Raw genomic sequence first — 13,196 nt, forward strand, 5'->3', positions numbered from 1 at the left:
GTCTCTTTGCCATACTCCCTGCATCCCTCCAGGCGCTACTTCATCGAAGCTGGTTTGCGCTCTGCCGGATGCGCCTTAATGCTTTCTGGTGCTTACGTCACCCCACCCGTGACGTCTCGCTACTCCATTGGACTGATTTGACACGTGCTTTAAATTTCAATACCGTGATAATACTGTATACCATGATAAAAGCATGAGCAATTAATCGCAACATGAAAATTTGATACCGGCATATCCCTACTGCGCACAAGCATCGGCTAAAGCCGCTAAAGACACAGTGGATTACGTTTGTTTTTGAAGGGAATGCGCCCCCCCGATCTACCTAAATGCGTTTGTGTTCGCGCGGATCATTTGTGATCCAGCTTCACCTCCAGAAGAAGTGGGTATTTTTATGAATCTTTGCAAATTGCCTTTCCCAATAATGTGCTAGTTAGCAAGTTCCGCGGCTAAATGCAGCTAAAGTTGACAGTGTCATGAGAATGGCTTGTCACTCCACGGAAGAAAGGGGTGGGGTGAGCAGAGCTCATTAGCATTTAAAGGGACATGCACCGAAATCTGATGACCCCTTTAATGACAGAATTTTAATTTTTAGGTGAACTATCCCTTTAAATTGATCCTAAGTATATAATGTTATAAAAGATTTCTATTTTAGAATTGTACATTTTTATTTAATTAATTTGTAGTACGCTTATTTTGTTTTATTTTATGTTTTTTGAACCTTCTGTTGATCAAAGGACCCTGAAAACAAATGATTGCAGTTCAGTGAAAATGAAAAAGAAAATGAAAGCAGCACAATTGTTTTTAACATTCATAGAAATAAGACATGTTTCTTGTGCACTAAATCAGCATAATAGAATGAATTCTGAAGGATCTTATGACACTGAATGAAAGTAATGCCTGCTGAAAATTCAGTTTTGCCATCACGGGAATAAATGGTATTTTAAATGTATTAAGATACAAAAATAGTTATTTTAAATTTGAATAATATTGAACAATATTATAAAAAAAAAAACAACCTTGGTGAGCAAAAAAAAACTTCCTTCAAAAACATTCACAATTTTTAATAGTAGCGCATATTTGAGGACACATATTCAGAGCTAATGACTTGAGGCTTGATATGTTATGACCTGTTATTGCTCCTTGTGGCTTATTTGGGCAAACTGAAGAAATATCACATTAACATTAACATTACTTCGTAATTTAGTGGAATTTGCTAATTCTAATTTAATATCATGCTTATTTCTAAATGTTATTGATGTGTGTTTGTTTGTGTGTATATTTTATAGTTAATGGAATATTAAGCTTCAATTTTTCCCAACTGAGGAGAAACCATCAGCAAAAACCCAACTGTCAGTCAAGCTGGAGGTGTGTCTTCTAAGCCACACCTGCTTCCCAACAACCACGCCCCTCTCCCCTCCCCCCTCGAGGGTCGTTTACATGTTATCGCACATGGACCAGATAATTCAAACGTTTTGCTAAAGGTCATCACCTACACCAAAACCTGTGGGCCATTCGCATATATGGACATTATTCAAAGGAGTGTATTTTTAACATTTTATTTTCTGTTTCTTTTTTTAAGCTGTTTTGGTATGCATTTTAAATGTATAGATATGTAAAGAGAATCACCTTTCCCTAAGTCTGTACTGTATTTTTATGTCTATTTATGTGTGTGCAATATATCAAATTTTGAAAGATAAGAGTGTTAATATTGAGCTTGCTTTTGTTCTGGTGATGTACATATGTCGTGATCGTTCAGATAAAAAAATGATAAAATAAAAATCTTAAAAAAAAAAAAACTTTAAGAAACTTGAAAAAATACGTACTTTAAATTCTGGCTTACAGCAAAATAACAAATGTTAGTAAATGCTGTCAAAAAGCTTTGTTTATATTTGCTAGTTTACAATGTTTGGCTCCTTAAAGATTCTGATTTACTTTATTTGATTTAAGAGAACTGCAGAATACTAATATGGACTGTATGTTTACCTTTATGTCATAGAATACGAGAAAAAAAAAACAGATATCAAAGAGAATGTAGCATATATGATACATCAAACATTGACAAGCGTTGGGTAATGCATGGAGGACTATTTTTTGAATGACCATGCTATAATTTGTTTCTTTTTGCTCTTGTTTATGTTGTTTAATTCATGGTTTCCTTATCAAATTGTTTATTTCTATCAATATCATAAGGATCTGATGTGGTAATGATAATAGCGATTATCATCATTACGACCCAACATATCTAGAAGTATCACCCTACTTTCAGATCGATGTAGCTTCATTTTCCTATATTGAGTGGCTGTGAAAATATTATCCTTTGACTTTATATCATGGCTGTATGAGAAAAAGAGATATAAGTAGCTTATGAGAAACTACATGTATCATTTTCACACATATTTGTGCTTTTTATTTATCCCGACATTATTTTCGCCCATGGCAAGAAGAGCGAAATTGAGCCGAGCCTGATTTACAAGCATGCACACTGCCCTAGTGGTGACTTAGTGTCTGTGCGCCACTCAATCAGAAGTTGATGTCATAGAAGGTGATGTCGGAATGGAACGGTCTTCCTTGAGGAAAAACCTCACCACTACTGGACTATGCCAACACCATGCTTTCCGTTTTCCTTTTTCTCTTCTTAAAGACATTTCCTCTGCTGATACTTACAGAACCTCAATGCCAATATGAGGATGTGAACTACATAATTTGTTGCCATGGTGGCGCTAGCAAATCAACATATTTAATGAAAAATACAATAAAGGTGTGATATGTACTGTAAGCATGATGTCATGTTTCAGCTTTTTTTCCCACACAACCATTAAATAATGACCGTAGTGTGACACTTATACACTTTTATTCTCGTTCAGCCATATACACACACTGCAGCCAAGGTATAGTGTTTAAATGTCTTTTTTAAAAGTCATATAGTAAACTAATACATGCCTTTATGGATAGATATTTATGTACTATATATATGCATATTCTTATCTCCACAGACGTAGAATGCGGATTCAGTAAATCAAACGTGGGCCAGTCACAGTGAAAGTAGTAGCAGTGTTCAACTTAATGACATTACTGTGTTTAGAGGATGACTTTTGAAATGCTGTTCCTGGGCCAGTTTCCCCAAACGCAAATTATTATAAGGGGGAAAAAAGCAGAGCTGGCCTCAGATCAGCAGCAAAAACAACCTCTGCTAACACAGCTGTATTAATCTGCAGTTCAAAGGAAAAGTCATTTGAATATCACATGGTACGCTCTCCTTCTCAACTGAAGCCAACCTGTGATTTGGTGAATCATAAAGAGAATACTCCCACTTATGTATAATAAACGAAATACATCAAAATAAAACATTCTTAAAAAAAAAAAAAAAAAAAAAAAACAAACACCCCTTATACTCACTTCCGAAACCAGTAAGATTTTAAAAGCATTCACCATCATAAATACCTCAAAGCAAGATTCCTCGACACATACTGATATTGAGCAATATGTACAGAACAAAATGAATATAATTTGAAAATAAAAATCTAATTTCTGATTTCACACGCACACACACTCAAAAACACATACGTAAAGAAATGAATAAATTCAGATAAAAATAGAATGTGTGTAACTGATTACTTGAATTTGATTCCACCTTTGCTTCCTGAGTCCCTCTTGAAACGCTTGCTAAAGTGAGTTTAAAACCATAAAGCGCATGTTAATGTGTTCTATTACAACAAAAAGCTGCACTGAAATGTGATGATGATGACGACTAGAATTGCTACAGATCACAGACACAAAGAGAAACAGAAAAATGACAGTCGTCTAACCACAGAAAGTCTTATTAATAAGTGACTGCTGCTAGCTAAGCATGCCTGCTAATATCCTTACAGGTGGCTAATGTGATCTACTGTCATTTTAAAAATGCATATTATATATACTCTCCATGGATAGAATACACAGACACACGATACCCCAACAGCTGATAAAGAAGGCAAGAAGTTTTCAGACATCTCAACCGCTGAGATCAAAATAGCATGTCATGATGTGGTGATATAATGCAACGATATTCAATAGTTGTGGTAGGCAGTGCAGTACAGGTTCTGTTAGTTCAAGCTTAAATGTTCTGAGTATGAATGACCAGGACTTTTTTTTTCTCTCTCTCTTTTGATAAAAACGTTTTTGGTTATTGTGATTTTTGTGTGTGTGTGCTCATTGGTGTTATAACTGAGGGATTTAAAAAGCAAAGGAAAGGAAAGGAAAGGAAAGGAAAGAACACCATTTGGTCACAATGAAGGACAGAAATAGATAAACACTTGTGGTAAACTGGGGAAAATAAGGAGAGAGGAAAATATTGTCCATTTACTTAAACTGGGCAAACATCCAGTTTGACTGGACAGGAAGACTGGAAGTGGCAGGAGTGAAGTGCACTCTGGGATTGCATGAGCATGGTGCATAGGAGTGGTTAGGAGAGCAGACAGGCTCAAAGAGAGAAGCGATGGAGATAGGGAGAGGAAAATTAAGGGGGAAACCATCAATCGGACTTCTCTGGCTTCCTCCCTCTCTTCCTCTCAGTCGTTTTGGGCACAGTAGTGGTGAATGAGGTGATGGAGGTGATGCTGTAGGTTGTCATGGGGCTCAGACCGATCGTCTATCTGCTCCACGCACACCTGCTTCTGTCCCCCAGCATCCCTCACTACTGATCTCCTGTGGGTCCTAGACTTCTGCATCCTCGTCCTGTGAGTGAGAAAGAAAGAAAGAAACAGGGTAATCAATGCTTTTATGTCTATTCCAAAGGTTCGAAGTGGAAAAAAACATGAATTTTTCTTTTTAAGTGTATGTTTAAGATGCAAGTGCACATAGATTATTTTAAGTGTGCATTCAGAAGACTGATGTAGGAGAGAGGAAGAAAAATGTTATTAGAGAGAAATAAAATGTAAAGACATGCTTTGTTAACAAATATACACACACCAATGCCAAATATAGAAAATTAAAATTCCCAATACAATCTCTACAGAACATTTGCATGAATATATTACATACAGTACCAAACATTTCGGTAAGATTTCTTGTTGTTGTTGTTGGTTTAGAAATTAATACTTTTATTTAACAAGGATACATTTTAATTGATCAAACGTTACACTAAAGTTTACTATTATGAACTAAATTCTGTTGCTATATGTCACAGTTTCCACAAAATTTGTACATTTTCAACCATTTTCAACATTGACAATAAAAGTTTCTTGAGCACCAAATCAGCATATTAGAATGATTTCTGAAGGATCATGTGACACTGAAGACTTTGCCACCACAGGAATAAAATACAATTTCAAAAATATTAAAATATAAAACTGCTATTTTTAATTGCAATAATATTTCATAATATTTCTATTTTTATCGTATTTTTGATCAAATAAATGTAGCCTTTGTGAGCATAAGAGGATTAAAAAACATACTGACCCCAAACTTTTGAAGATAGTTTAGATTTAGTTTTTTTTTTTTCTTTTTACTTCTACTTGCCCCCATAAACACACTTTCACACTAATATGCACACAAACACCATGCCTGTCTCTCAAACCTCCTGATCACAGATCCATCAGGCTGCAGTATTTTCTGCTCTACCACTCGAGGAATCTGCACCTTCCTAAAACCTCCAAAGTAGCGTAGAGCCTGAGGGAATGAGGCACACACTACATTAACACTAAATTATATATTATAAATTATATGATAATAGTCAGAACAGCTGTTAGTCATGGATGTAATTACATTCTCAGGACCAGCCATGGCATTTATATAATTTTATCACAGGTTTCTGGTTGCATAACATAAAAAGCTGATAAACTGGAACAAACTGTGAAAGAACTTTTGGTTAGAAAAAAAAATATTACAGGCATAATATTAAGACAGTGGTAATTCTGCACTTTTCCTCATTAAAATTACCCTAATCTTTAAAATCTGATGTTTTATAGATGTCAGAAATGACTGCTGTGATTGGCAGCTCACCTGGGTGAAATCCTCCCGGGCTGAGGGCAGGTCTGAGGCAAGATAAGGATCCCCCTCATGCTTTTCCAGCTGTTCTCCATGTACCATCATTGTCTGGACCACCTGTCTGACCTCTTGACCTAGAGCAGATTCACCCTTGGAAGATGACATGCCATCTTGCTCATGGAAAGTCACCTGAAATGAAATAAAACATTTAGCAAAACTCATTAAATGGCTATATTTTGATTAAGTGATTTAATTAAGTTGATTAGATTAAGTTGATTTAGTTTTAGTTTTAATTTCATTACATGATTAAGTAATCAAAGCATCACACACCTCTGTCTGATGTCCTTCGCTCTTCAGTACTGTCCTTTTTATTACTTTTGAGTATCCATCCCCTGGTGCCACATTGACAGGCTGCTGGGGGGAGCCCTCCATCCTCACCTTCTCTGTCTCCACCCCATCAGATGACACACATCGTCGAATGACCTTCCTGGTCACCTGAGAAGGTAGAGAGAGTAAGATAAACAAATTTGTATGGATATGATGTATTTAGCATAAATCCATTGTTGATCAGTCGGATGGATGGAAGGAAGGAAGGAATGAAAGAAGGAAGGAAGTGTAGATAGATGCATGGATGAAAGAGTGAATGGATGTTTGGATGGATGCAAGGGTGTATGGATGGGTGTATGGATGGATGGATGGATGGTTGGATGAATGAATGAATGAATGAATGAATAGGTAGATGGGTGCAAGGGTGGATGGAAGGGTGAAAGGATGGATGGATGAAAGGGTGAATGGATGTTTGGATGGATGCAAGGGTGTATGGATGGGTGGATGGAAGCAAGGGTGGATGGATGGATGGTTGCATGAATGAATGAATGAATGGGTAGATGGGTGCAAGGGTGGATGGAAGGGTGAAAGGATGGATGGATGAAAGGGTGCAAGGATGGATGGATGAAAGAGTGAATGGATGTTTGGATGGATGCAAGGGTGGATGGATGGATGGTTGGATGAATGAATGAATGAATGGGTAGATGGGTGCAAGGGTGGATGGAAGGGTGAAAGGATGGATGGATGAAAGGGTGCAAGGATGGATGGATGAAAGGGTGAATGGATGGATGGATGATGAATGAATGAATGAATGAATTAATTAATTAATAAAATCGTCCATCCATCCTTTGAATGAATGAATGAATGAATGGGTAGATGGATGCAAGGGTGGATGGATGGATGAAAGGGCAAATGGATGAATGGATGGATGAAAGGGTGAATGGATGAAAGGATGGATGGATGAAAGGGTGAATGGATGGATGGATGAAATGATGGATGGATGTATGAAAGGGTGAATGGATGGATGGATGAAAGGGTGAATGAATGAATGAATGAATGAATGAATGGATTGATGGATGGATGGATGGAATGATGGATGGATGGATGGAAGGATGGATAGAAGGATGAAAGGAAGGGTGGATGTCTGTTGGAGGAACATCAAAATAAAGTGTTAGCAGACTGACTGGTAGTTGACATGTAATTGTAAATTTACTTATAGTTAGTAGAATGTCTAGACGTGGACTATCAAAATAAAGTGTTTCCAAAGATGGATGGATGGATTAAAGGAAGGATGGATTGTAAAATGGATAAAGCGTAGATGGATGGACTAAAGGGTGAATGGATAGAAGGTTGGATTAAAGAATGGATGAATGGATACATGAATACTGCAAATCTTGGATGTTTACCTTCTTCATAACCAAGTTTCCCTGTGCATCTGTGTATTGCTCTTCTCTTACAGACTGTGGAGGAACATCTGGAACATCATCACCCTGTAGAAGAAACCAGACACTTAATCATTACATCTCAATGTTTAAAGCAGTGTTCACCATAAGAGGAAACAGCTGCAATGGCTTCAGTAAAGGTTAGGGTTAGCATAAGAGGAATAATAAAGAAATAATGTTGAAAATATCCATCCCATATAGAAAGGAGCACACTTCCTGTAGAAGTTGTCCATTTTATGGTGATTGTCAACAACGATATAATATAATATAGGGGAGATCATACGTGTGTTCTTAGCTTAAAATGGAAAACTTCTACTAACAATTGAGGAGCAGGCAGGTTAAGTCACAGCTGAAAATGCAGGATTTTAAAATCAAAACCGTTTCCGAAATAAATCTTAGAGCTACATGAAAAACCATCACACAGCTTGTTGGGAATGGGTTATTCAGTAAGCCTAGGCCAAAGTTGTACACCAAATATATGTTGTAGATATATATATATATATATATATATATATATATATATGTATGTTAAAAAGTGGCCAAGCAAAAACATTAGATAGATCCATGTTCCATGCTGCACACTTGATTAGTCAATGTCCATCTGTTCATACAGTAGCTGACCGGTTTAATTCCTACATTAATGTGGCCTTTTACTACATACACTACATCTGTATATATATATATATATATATATATATATATATATATATGTATGTTAAGAAACACTGCAGCTTTCACACTGAACCTCCAAAATGGAGCAAGCAATCTTCAGTCATAGATATACCTGAATAATTATTCTCCTTCGCACCACTCTGGTGGTCACCACATCCTCGTCAGAGCTATCCGACAGCACACCTAATGCCTCATCAATCTCCTAACCAAACAGCATGTATGAAAAATCAGGCCTTAATATAAGATTGAAATGTACATGAAATGTATAATAAAACATTAAAAAAATTAATCTGAAAAATGAATGCAATGCTGCCCCCTCTGGCAAAACAGCATAAGATAAAACATTATAAGAATTTGACAATCAAATCAATAAGATCAATATTAATGGCAATTCTTGTTATCAAAAACATCACAGAAAAACAACAGAAGGGGCAACAAAACATTGTTAACTTGACACAACATGCACCATTTTTAAACAGATTTCTTGTATGAAACAACTGCGTGGTAAGAAAGTTACTTCAAAACCAGCAATCAGTTGCTTAGTTGTTAGTGTAAATATCTATGAAAAAAATTGTTATTTACATTATGATATAGTTATTTCTCACTTGCAAAATCCTGCATATTTAGTATATGACCTTACAGTCATAAATGTAGTACATGCATCAGCACTATTTGAACAAGCTGAAAGCAATTATGATGGTGTTAAGGCATGAATGTGACATGATCACGTTTTTTTTTTTTTGCTTGAGCAAAAGGTTTTTCCTAATTAGTGAAATTGCTAATTCAAAGAAACCAAACACCATCCCTTCAGCAAACTCATTCAGTAGGAAATGGATTAGGGTAGCTCAGAGAAGGATGGGTGGAGGGGGAGGTCATGCTGAGGACGCTTACCCTCCTCAGATCATCATCATCATTATACTCAGCCCCTCCTCGAGGAGGAAGTTCCTGAGGAGTTTGTGCAGATGATTCCAAACTTTTCTGCTGCCATGGAAAGTAAACGTCTTTTTTCTCTGCATCATCATTAGGTTCATGGATAATGGGAGAATCCTCGAAATCTTCACTGTCTGATGACCTGATTGACCAGCGAGGGCTCTCATGGGATGACTTGTATCCTGAGGGACTTCTGACATTTGGTTGTTGTAATTCATGAACAGTAGACCGTAAGACGTTTTTACTCAGCGCCATGGCACCTTTCCCAGGTTCGTCTTCTTCTGCTTCAGAATAGTCTGAGATAGTCTGTTTGCAGTCGAAAAAAGTCTCAGGATCAGACTCATCATGTTGTTGATCAATGCTTAGTAAATCTTTGTTTTTTGGTTTTTCAACTTTGCCAGGTTTTGGCACAACTTTGGTGACTTTTAATTTTACATTTTCACTCGGATCAATTTGAGATTTAGGTGACTCGATTGATGCTTTTTCAACCATTGATTGCTGCTTCCCTGTGAATGTGTCTTGGGATACACCAAGAATTAATGAAACAGTCTTCTCAGAGCTGAGTGGTTGATCAGACAATGGCTGTTCTGGTTGAACTGTTTTCGTAAGTTCCTCAAGCACGGAATTCATGCTGAAAACCAAGGGCTCAGAAGAGTCAGAAAGACAACGGGCAGAGTGTTTTCCCTCTGATTTTTGGGATGTTGCACCAGACATAACTGAGTCTGACAGCAGTCGTCTGGAATCTTTGGAAGTTAAGGTCTTGTCTCTGCCATCCTGAGAGAGTGGCGGAGCTAGTACATCCTCCTGGGAAACAGTTTCCTTAAGTGCTGGATTCATGTTCAGAGTGAGCATCAAAGGATCGGAGGACTCTGAGAGACACCGGTCAATATGCTTTTCTTCTGACTGTTGGGTTGCACTAGAAATTATTGATTCAGATTGCAGTCGTCTTAAACCTTTGGATACCACTGCCTCCTGTGAAACAGTTTTCTTAATAGATGCTGATCCAAGTTCAGAAGACTTCTCCCTAAAGTCAAAATGTTGACAAGTTATGACTGTTTCTGGTGTTTGTGGACTGCGGTTAGAATTACAGAAAGGTGAAGTTTCACTCAGCTGTGGTGTTTCACTTTGAATCCACATGTCCGAGTCAGTCTCTGATTGGGACAACAGTTCTTTCTTAAAGTCATGACTGTCATCTATGAGAGGTTCAGTAGTTAAATCCAATTGTGTACATACTTTTCCCTCCTCAGGACTATATTCATCTTCCCGATCACCACAATGGTCTCCAAAGTTTTCTGGCTTTTGCTCTGGAGACTCTAATAGTTGAAGATGTTGTTCATGGGAATCAGTTTGTTGGTCTATCCTAGGATCAACTTCAGGCTCTGAAGGTTGCTGTGGGGAGCTGTTGGTATTATATTGTTCTTGATTTAAAATTGTGACCTTGTGATGGGTAGATGACTGCACTGATGCAGAGTCAGTTGTAGGAGAGGATTCAACAAAATTGTGCTCTTCTACTCTATGGCTTTGCAATGATGGCACTGGATCCAAATCACTAAGCATTTCTGGGGTAAGGCAGACCTGATCTGATTCTGGAGAGCCCTTAATGAGGTCTGGAGTCACTCTCGAAACCCCTGGATTCACTTCAACACTGTGTGAGACAGCTTCATCCCTTTCAAGAGCATGAGGGGAAAATGAAGGACTAATATTTTGGCCTACTATTTGATTGCTCTCAGGAACCGATATATCAACTTCAGATGATTTGCTTTCATGACATGAAGAAGTTTCATCAGATTCAAAGTGATGCGCCTCTACTGATTTTTCATTTCCTTCTAAATCACTTTTTTCATATACAGGTGATACTTGATCAAGACACACAGAACTTTCATCTTGATACTTTTGCTCTTGGAGTTGAGTTGCTTCTTCTTGACTCTCTGGTGAAGTGTGCTGCAGTAGGTCGGGTACTGTGTGTTCAGAGTCAACTGTTGACAAAACTGAATTTTCACTTGAAGAAAATCTTGCAATAGATACCTGACTGAAATTAAAGACATTTTGAGAAGCCTTCGTTGATTGTTGTTGGAATTCTGACTGACTTTTCAAAATGATTGGTGATGAAGAGAGACAAGCATTTTCATGGTCAGAAAAGTCACACTGAGCTTGAATTTCCTCCTCAGATTCTGCAGAAACCTATGGGATAAATTATATGAGGTATGGAAAATATGACAAGGGAAAAGAGATGATATTGAAGGGATACTTACAACCAGTGAGAGACAAACAACAAACTAAAACAGCACATGCAATGATCATGAGTTCAGCTTAGAAACAGATCCATGTAATCATTTATCATTCAGTAATCAGTCCCTGTGGAAGGTTTCTTGGTGTTCAGACATTCGGGACATGACCCTCTTATTATGTTTCAAAAGCACAATGCCATGAACTTACTTCTTCATCTGCATCTTCCTTTGTAGATTCTTTTTTGATCTCTTGAAACAGCCATGGATTGGTGAAGCTGTCCCTAGGAGATATTGAGAGTGGAAAGTGAATGACCAGGAGGTGCAATACCATAAGATTAACTGAATGTTTTTGATAATGTAAACATCACTGTAAAAGTCAATCTATGTATCACTAACTGGTTGATCTCCAATTCTTCGATCATATCCCCATGAATGCTCTCTGAATGGGTGTTTCCCATTGTTTCAGCCCACGATGGAATGTCAAGGAGAGAGGCCACAGATAAGTCTTCTTCTGACACAGCTGGAGGATGCCTTTGTGAAGTCTCCACTCTCCGCACCACCCGAAGACTGTCACCATCCTCTTGGACTGAGGAGAGAGCTACAAAAGACAAAACATTCACTTTGACAATGTAAAGACTAAGACTTTGACTTCAAGGCTTGTTTTTAGGATCTAAATCTTGTTTAACATCTAAATGTAAAACTAGACTGTGCTGAATGTCCTACCTTCACTGTGGTCCAGGGTCCTTTCAATCTCTGCATATGTTCTTGAGGTTTGCTCCTGAAATGACTTGTGCATTTGGATCTCAATAAGATGGACAATGTCCATGCGATTTATTTTAGTGAGTCTTTTAATCAATGTATCTTCTGTGGAATTTGAGACATAATCAGAAACTATCAATTAAAATGGACTTTAGGCATTGACTGTTAAAAGAGTAAATAAGAACAGGATTTACCAGTTGCATGCTTTCCTTCTCTCTCTACCCAGCACTGTAAAAGAGCATGACTCTGCTCTTGTAGTGAATTTGGGTTTTCAGCACGCACTTGCTGAATCTCATCTTCGTAGAACTCCAACTCTTTGGCCAGCTCTGAAAACAGATTATTGTATAAGCTGTTAAAAAAGAAACATATCCACTTATGCATTAACATCATGTTTTTCTTTCTTTTTTTTTAAAGCTTTTTACATTTTCTTTTTCTTATTATTTTTGGAAGAAAAATGGTGCTCTCTTGCCCCCAGGATGCTAGAATTTTGTGAGCAGTTGCCACAGTGTTGCTGTGCTATTGCTACAGTATTCTGGGTGGTTTTTAGTATGTTGTTATGTGGTTACTAGGATGCTCTGAGGGGTTGCTACGGTGTTTACTGCCCCAAAGTCTATTATGATATCTGGTCAATGCAATTTTATGTAATGTAAGAGGCAGTTGATGATCTGACTACTTGATACTGATAAACTCACCTGTCCAACTAAAACCTAGAAGGTCAGCAATGATGGCCAAAGTCTCTTCTTTCCTATCTGCATCATCATGCCAGTCCACTGTAAACATCAGTCAGAGTATTTTCATTAATACTTAATGAAATGCAATCAAACACACACACACACACACACACACACACACACACACACACACACACACACAC

The 13,196-nt window shown here is 37.5% G+C and overlaps 2 protein-coding genes across 13 annotated transcripts in view; one reads left to right on the forward strand and one right to left on the reverse strand.

The window, feature by feature from the left end:
* The window catches only part of LOC107692674 (calcium/calmodulin-dependent protein kinase type II delta 2 chain-like), a 42,523-nt gene extending 39,747 nt beyond the window's left edge, over nt 1–2,776 (forward strand). The window contains exon 20 of the mRNA XM_016491841.1: nt 1,287–2,776. Coding sequence (XP_016347327.1) covers nt 1,287–1,290 — 4 coding nt within the window. The 3' untranslated portion in view covers nt 1,291–2,776. The remainder of the gene's footprint in view (nt 1–1,286) is intronic.
* Nucleotides 2,777–3,534: 758 nt separating this feature from the next.
* LOC107692594 (ankyrin-2-like) overlaps nt 3,535–13,196 on the reverse strand; it is a 68,081-nt gene continuing 58,419 nt past the window's right edge. For 11 of the 12 annotated variants that reach the window (XM_016491704.1, XM_016491715.1, XM_016491707.1 and 8 more), the window contains 10 exons: nt 13,015–13,092; nt 12,517–12,648; nt 12,287–12,427; nt 11,960–12,161; nt 11,772–11,844; nt 8,518–8,607; nt 7,698–7,781; nt 6,295–6,459; nt 5,980–6,153; nt 3,535–4,713 (listed from right to left, as the gene is read on the reverse strand). In XM_016491704.1, coding sequence (XP_016347190.1) covers nt 4,693–4,713; nt 5,980–6,153; nt 6,295–6,459; nt 7,698–7,781; nt 8,518–8,607; nt 11,772–11,844; nt 11,960–12,161; nt 12,287–12,427; nt 12,517–12,648; nt 13,015–13,092 — 1,160 coding nt within the window. In that variant the 3' untranslated portion in view covers nt 3,535–4,692. The remainder of the gene's footprint in view (nt 4,714–5,979; nt 6,154–6,294; nt 6,460–7,697; nt 7,782–8,517; nt 8,608–11,771; nt 11,845–11,959; nt 12,162–12,286; nt 12,428–12,516; nt 12,649–13,014; nt 13,093–13,196) is intronic. The other variant, XM_016491709.1, reaches the window with a different exon arrangement.

The sequence above is a fragment of the Sinocyclocheilus anshuiensis genome, unplaced genomic scaffold, assembly GCF_001515605.1.
Source record: "Sinocyclocheilus anshuiensis isolate Anshui unplaced genomic scaffold, SAMN03320099.WGS_v1.1 scaffold50, whole genome shotgun sequence".
In the NCBI taxonomy this organism is placed as follows: Eukaryota; Metazoa; Chordata; class Actinopteri; order Cypriniformes; family Cyprinidae; genus Sinocyclocheilus; species Sinocyclocheilus anshuiensis.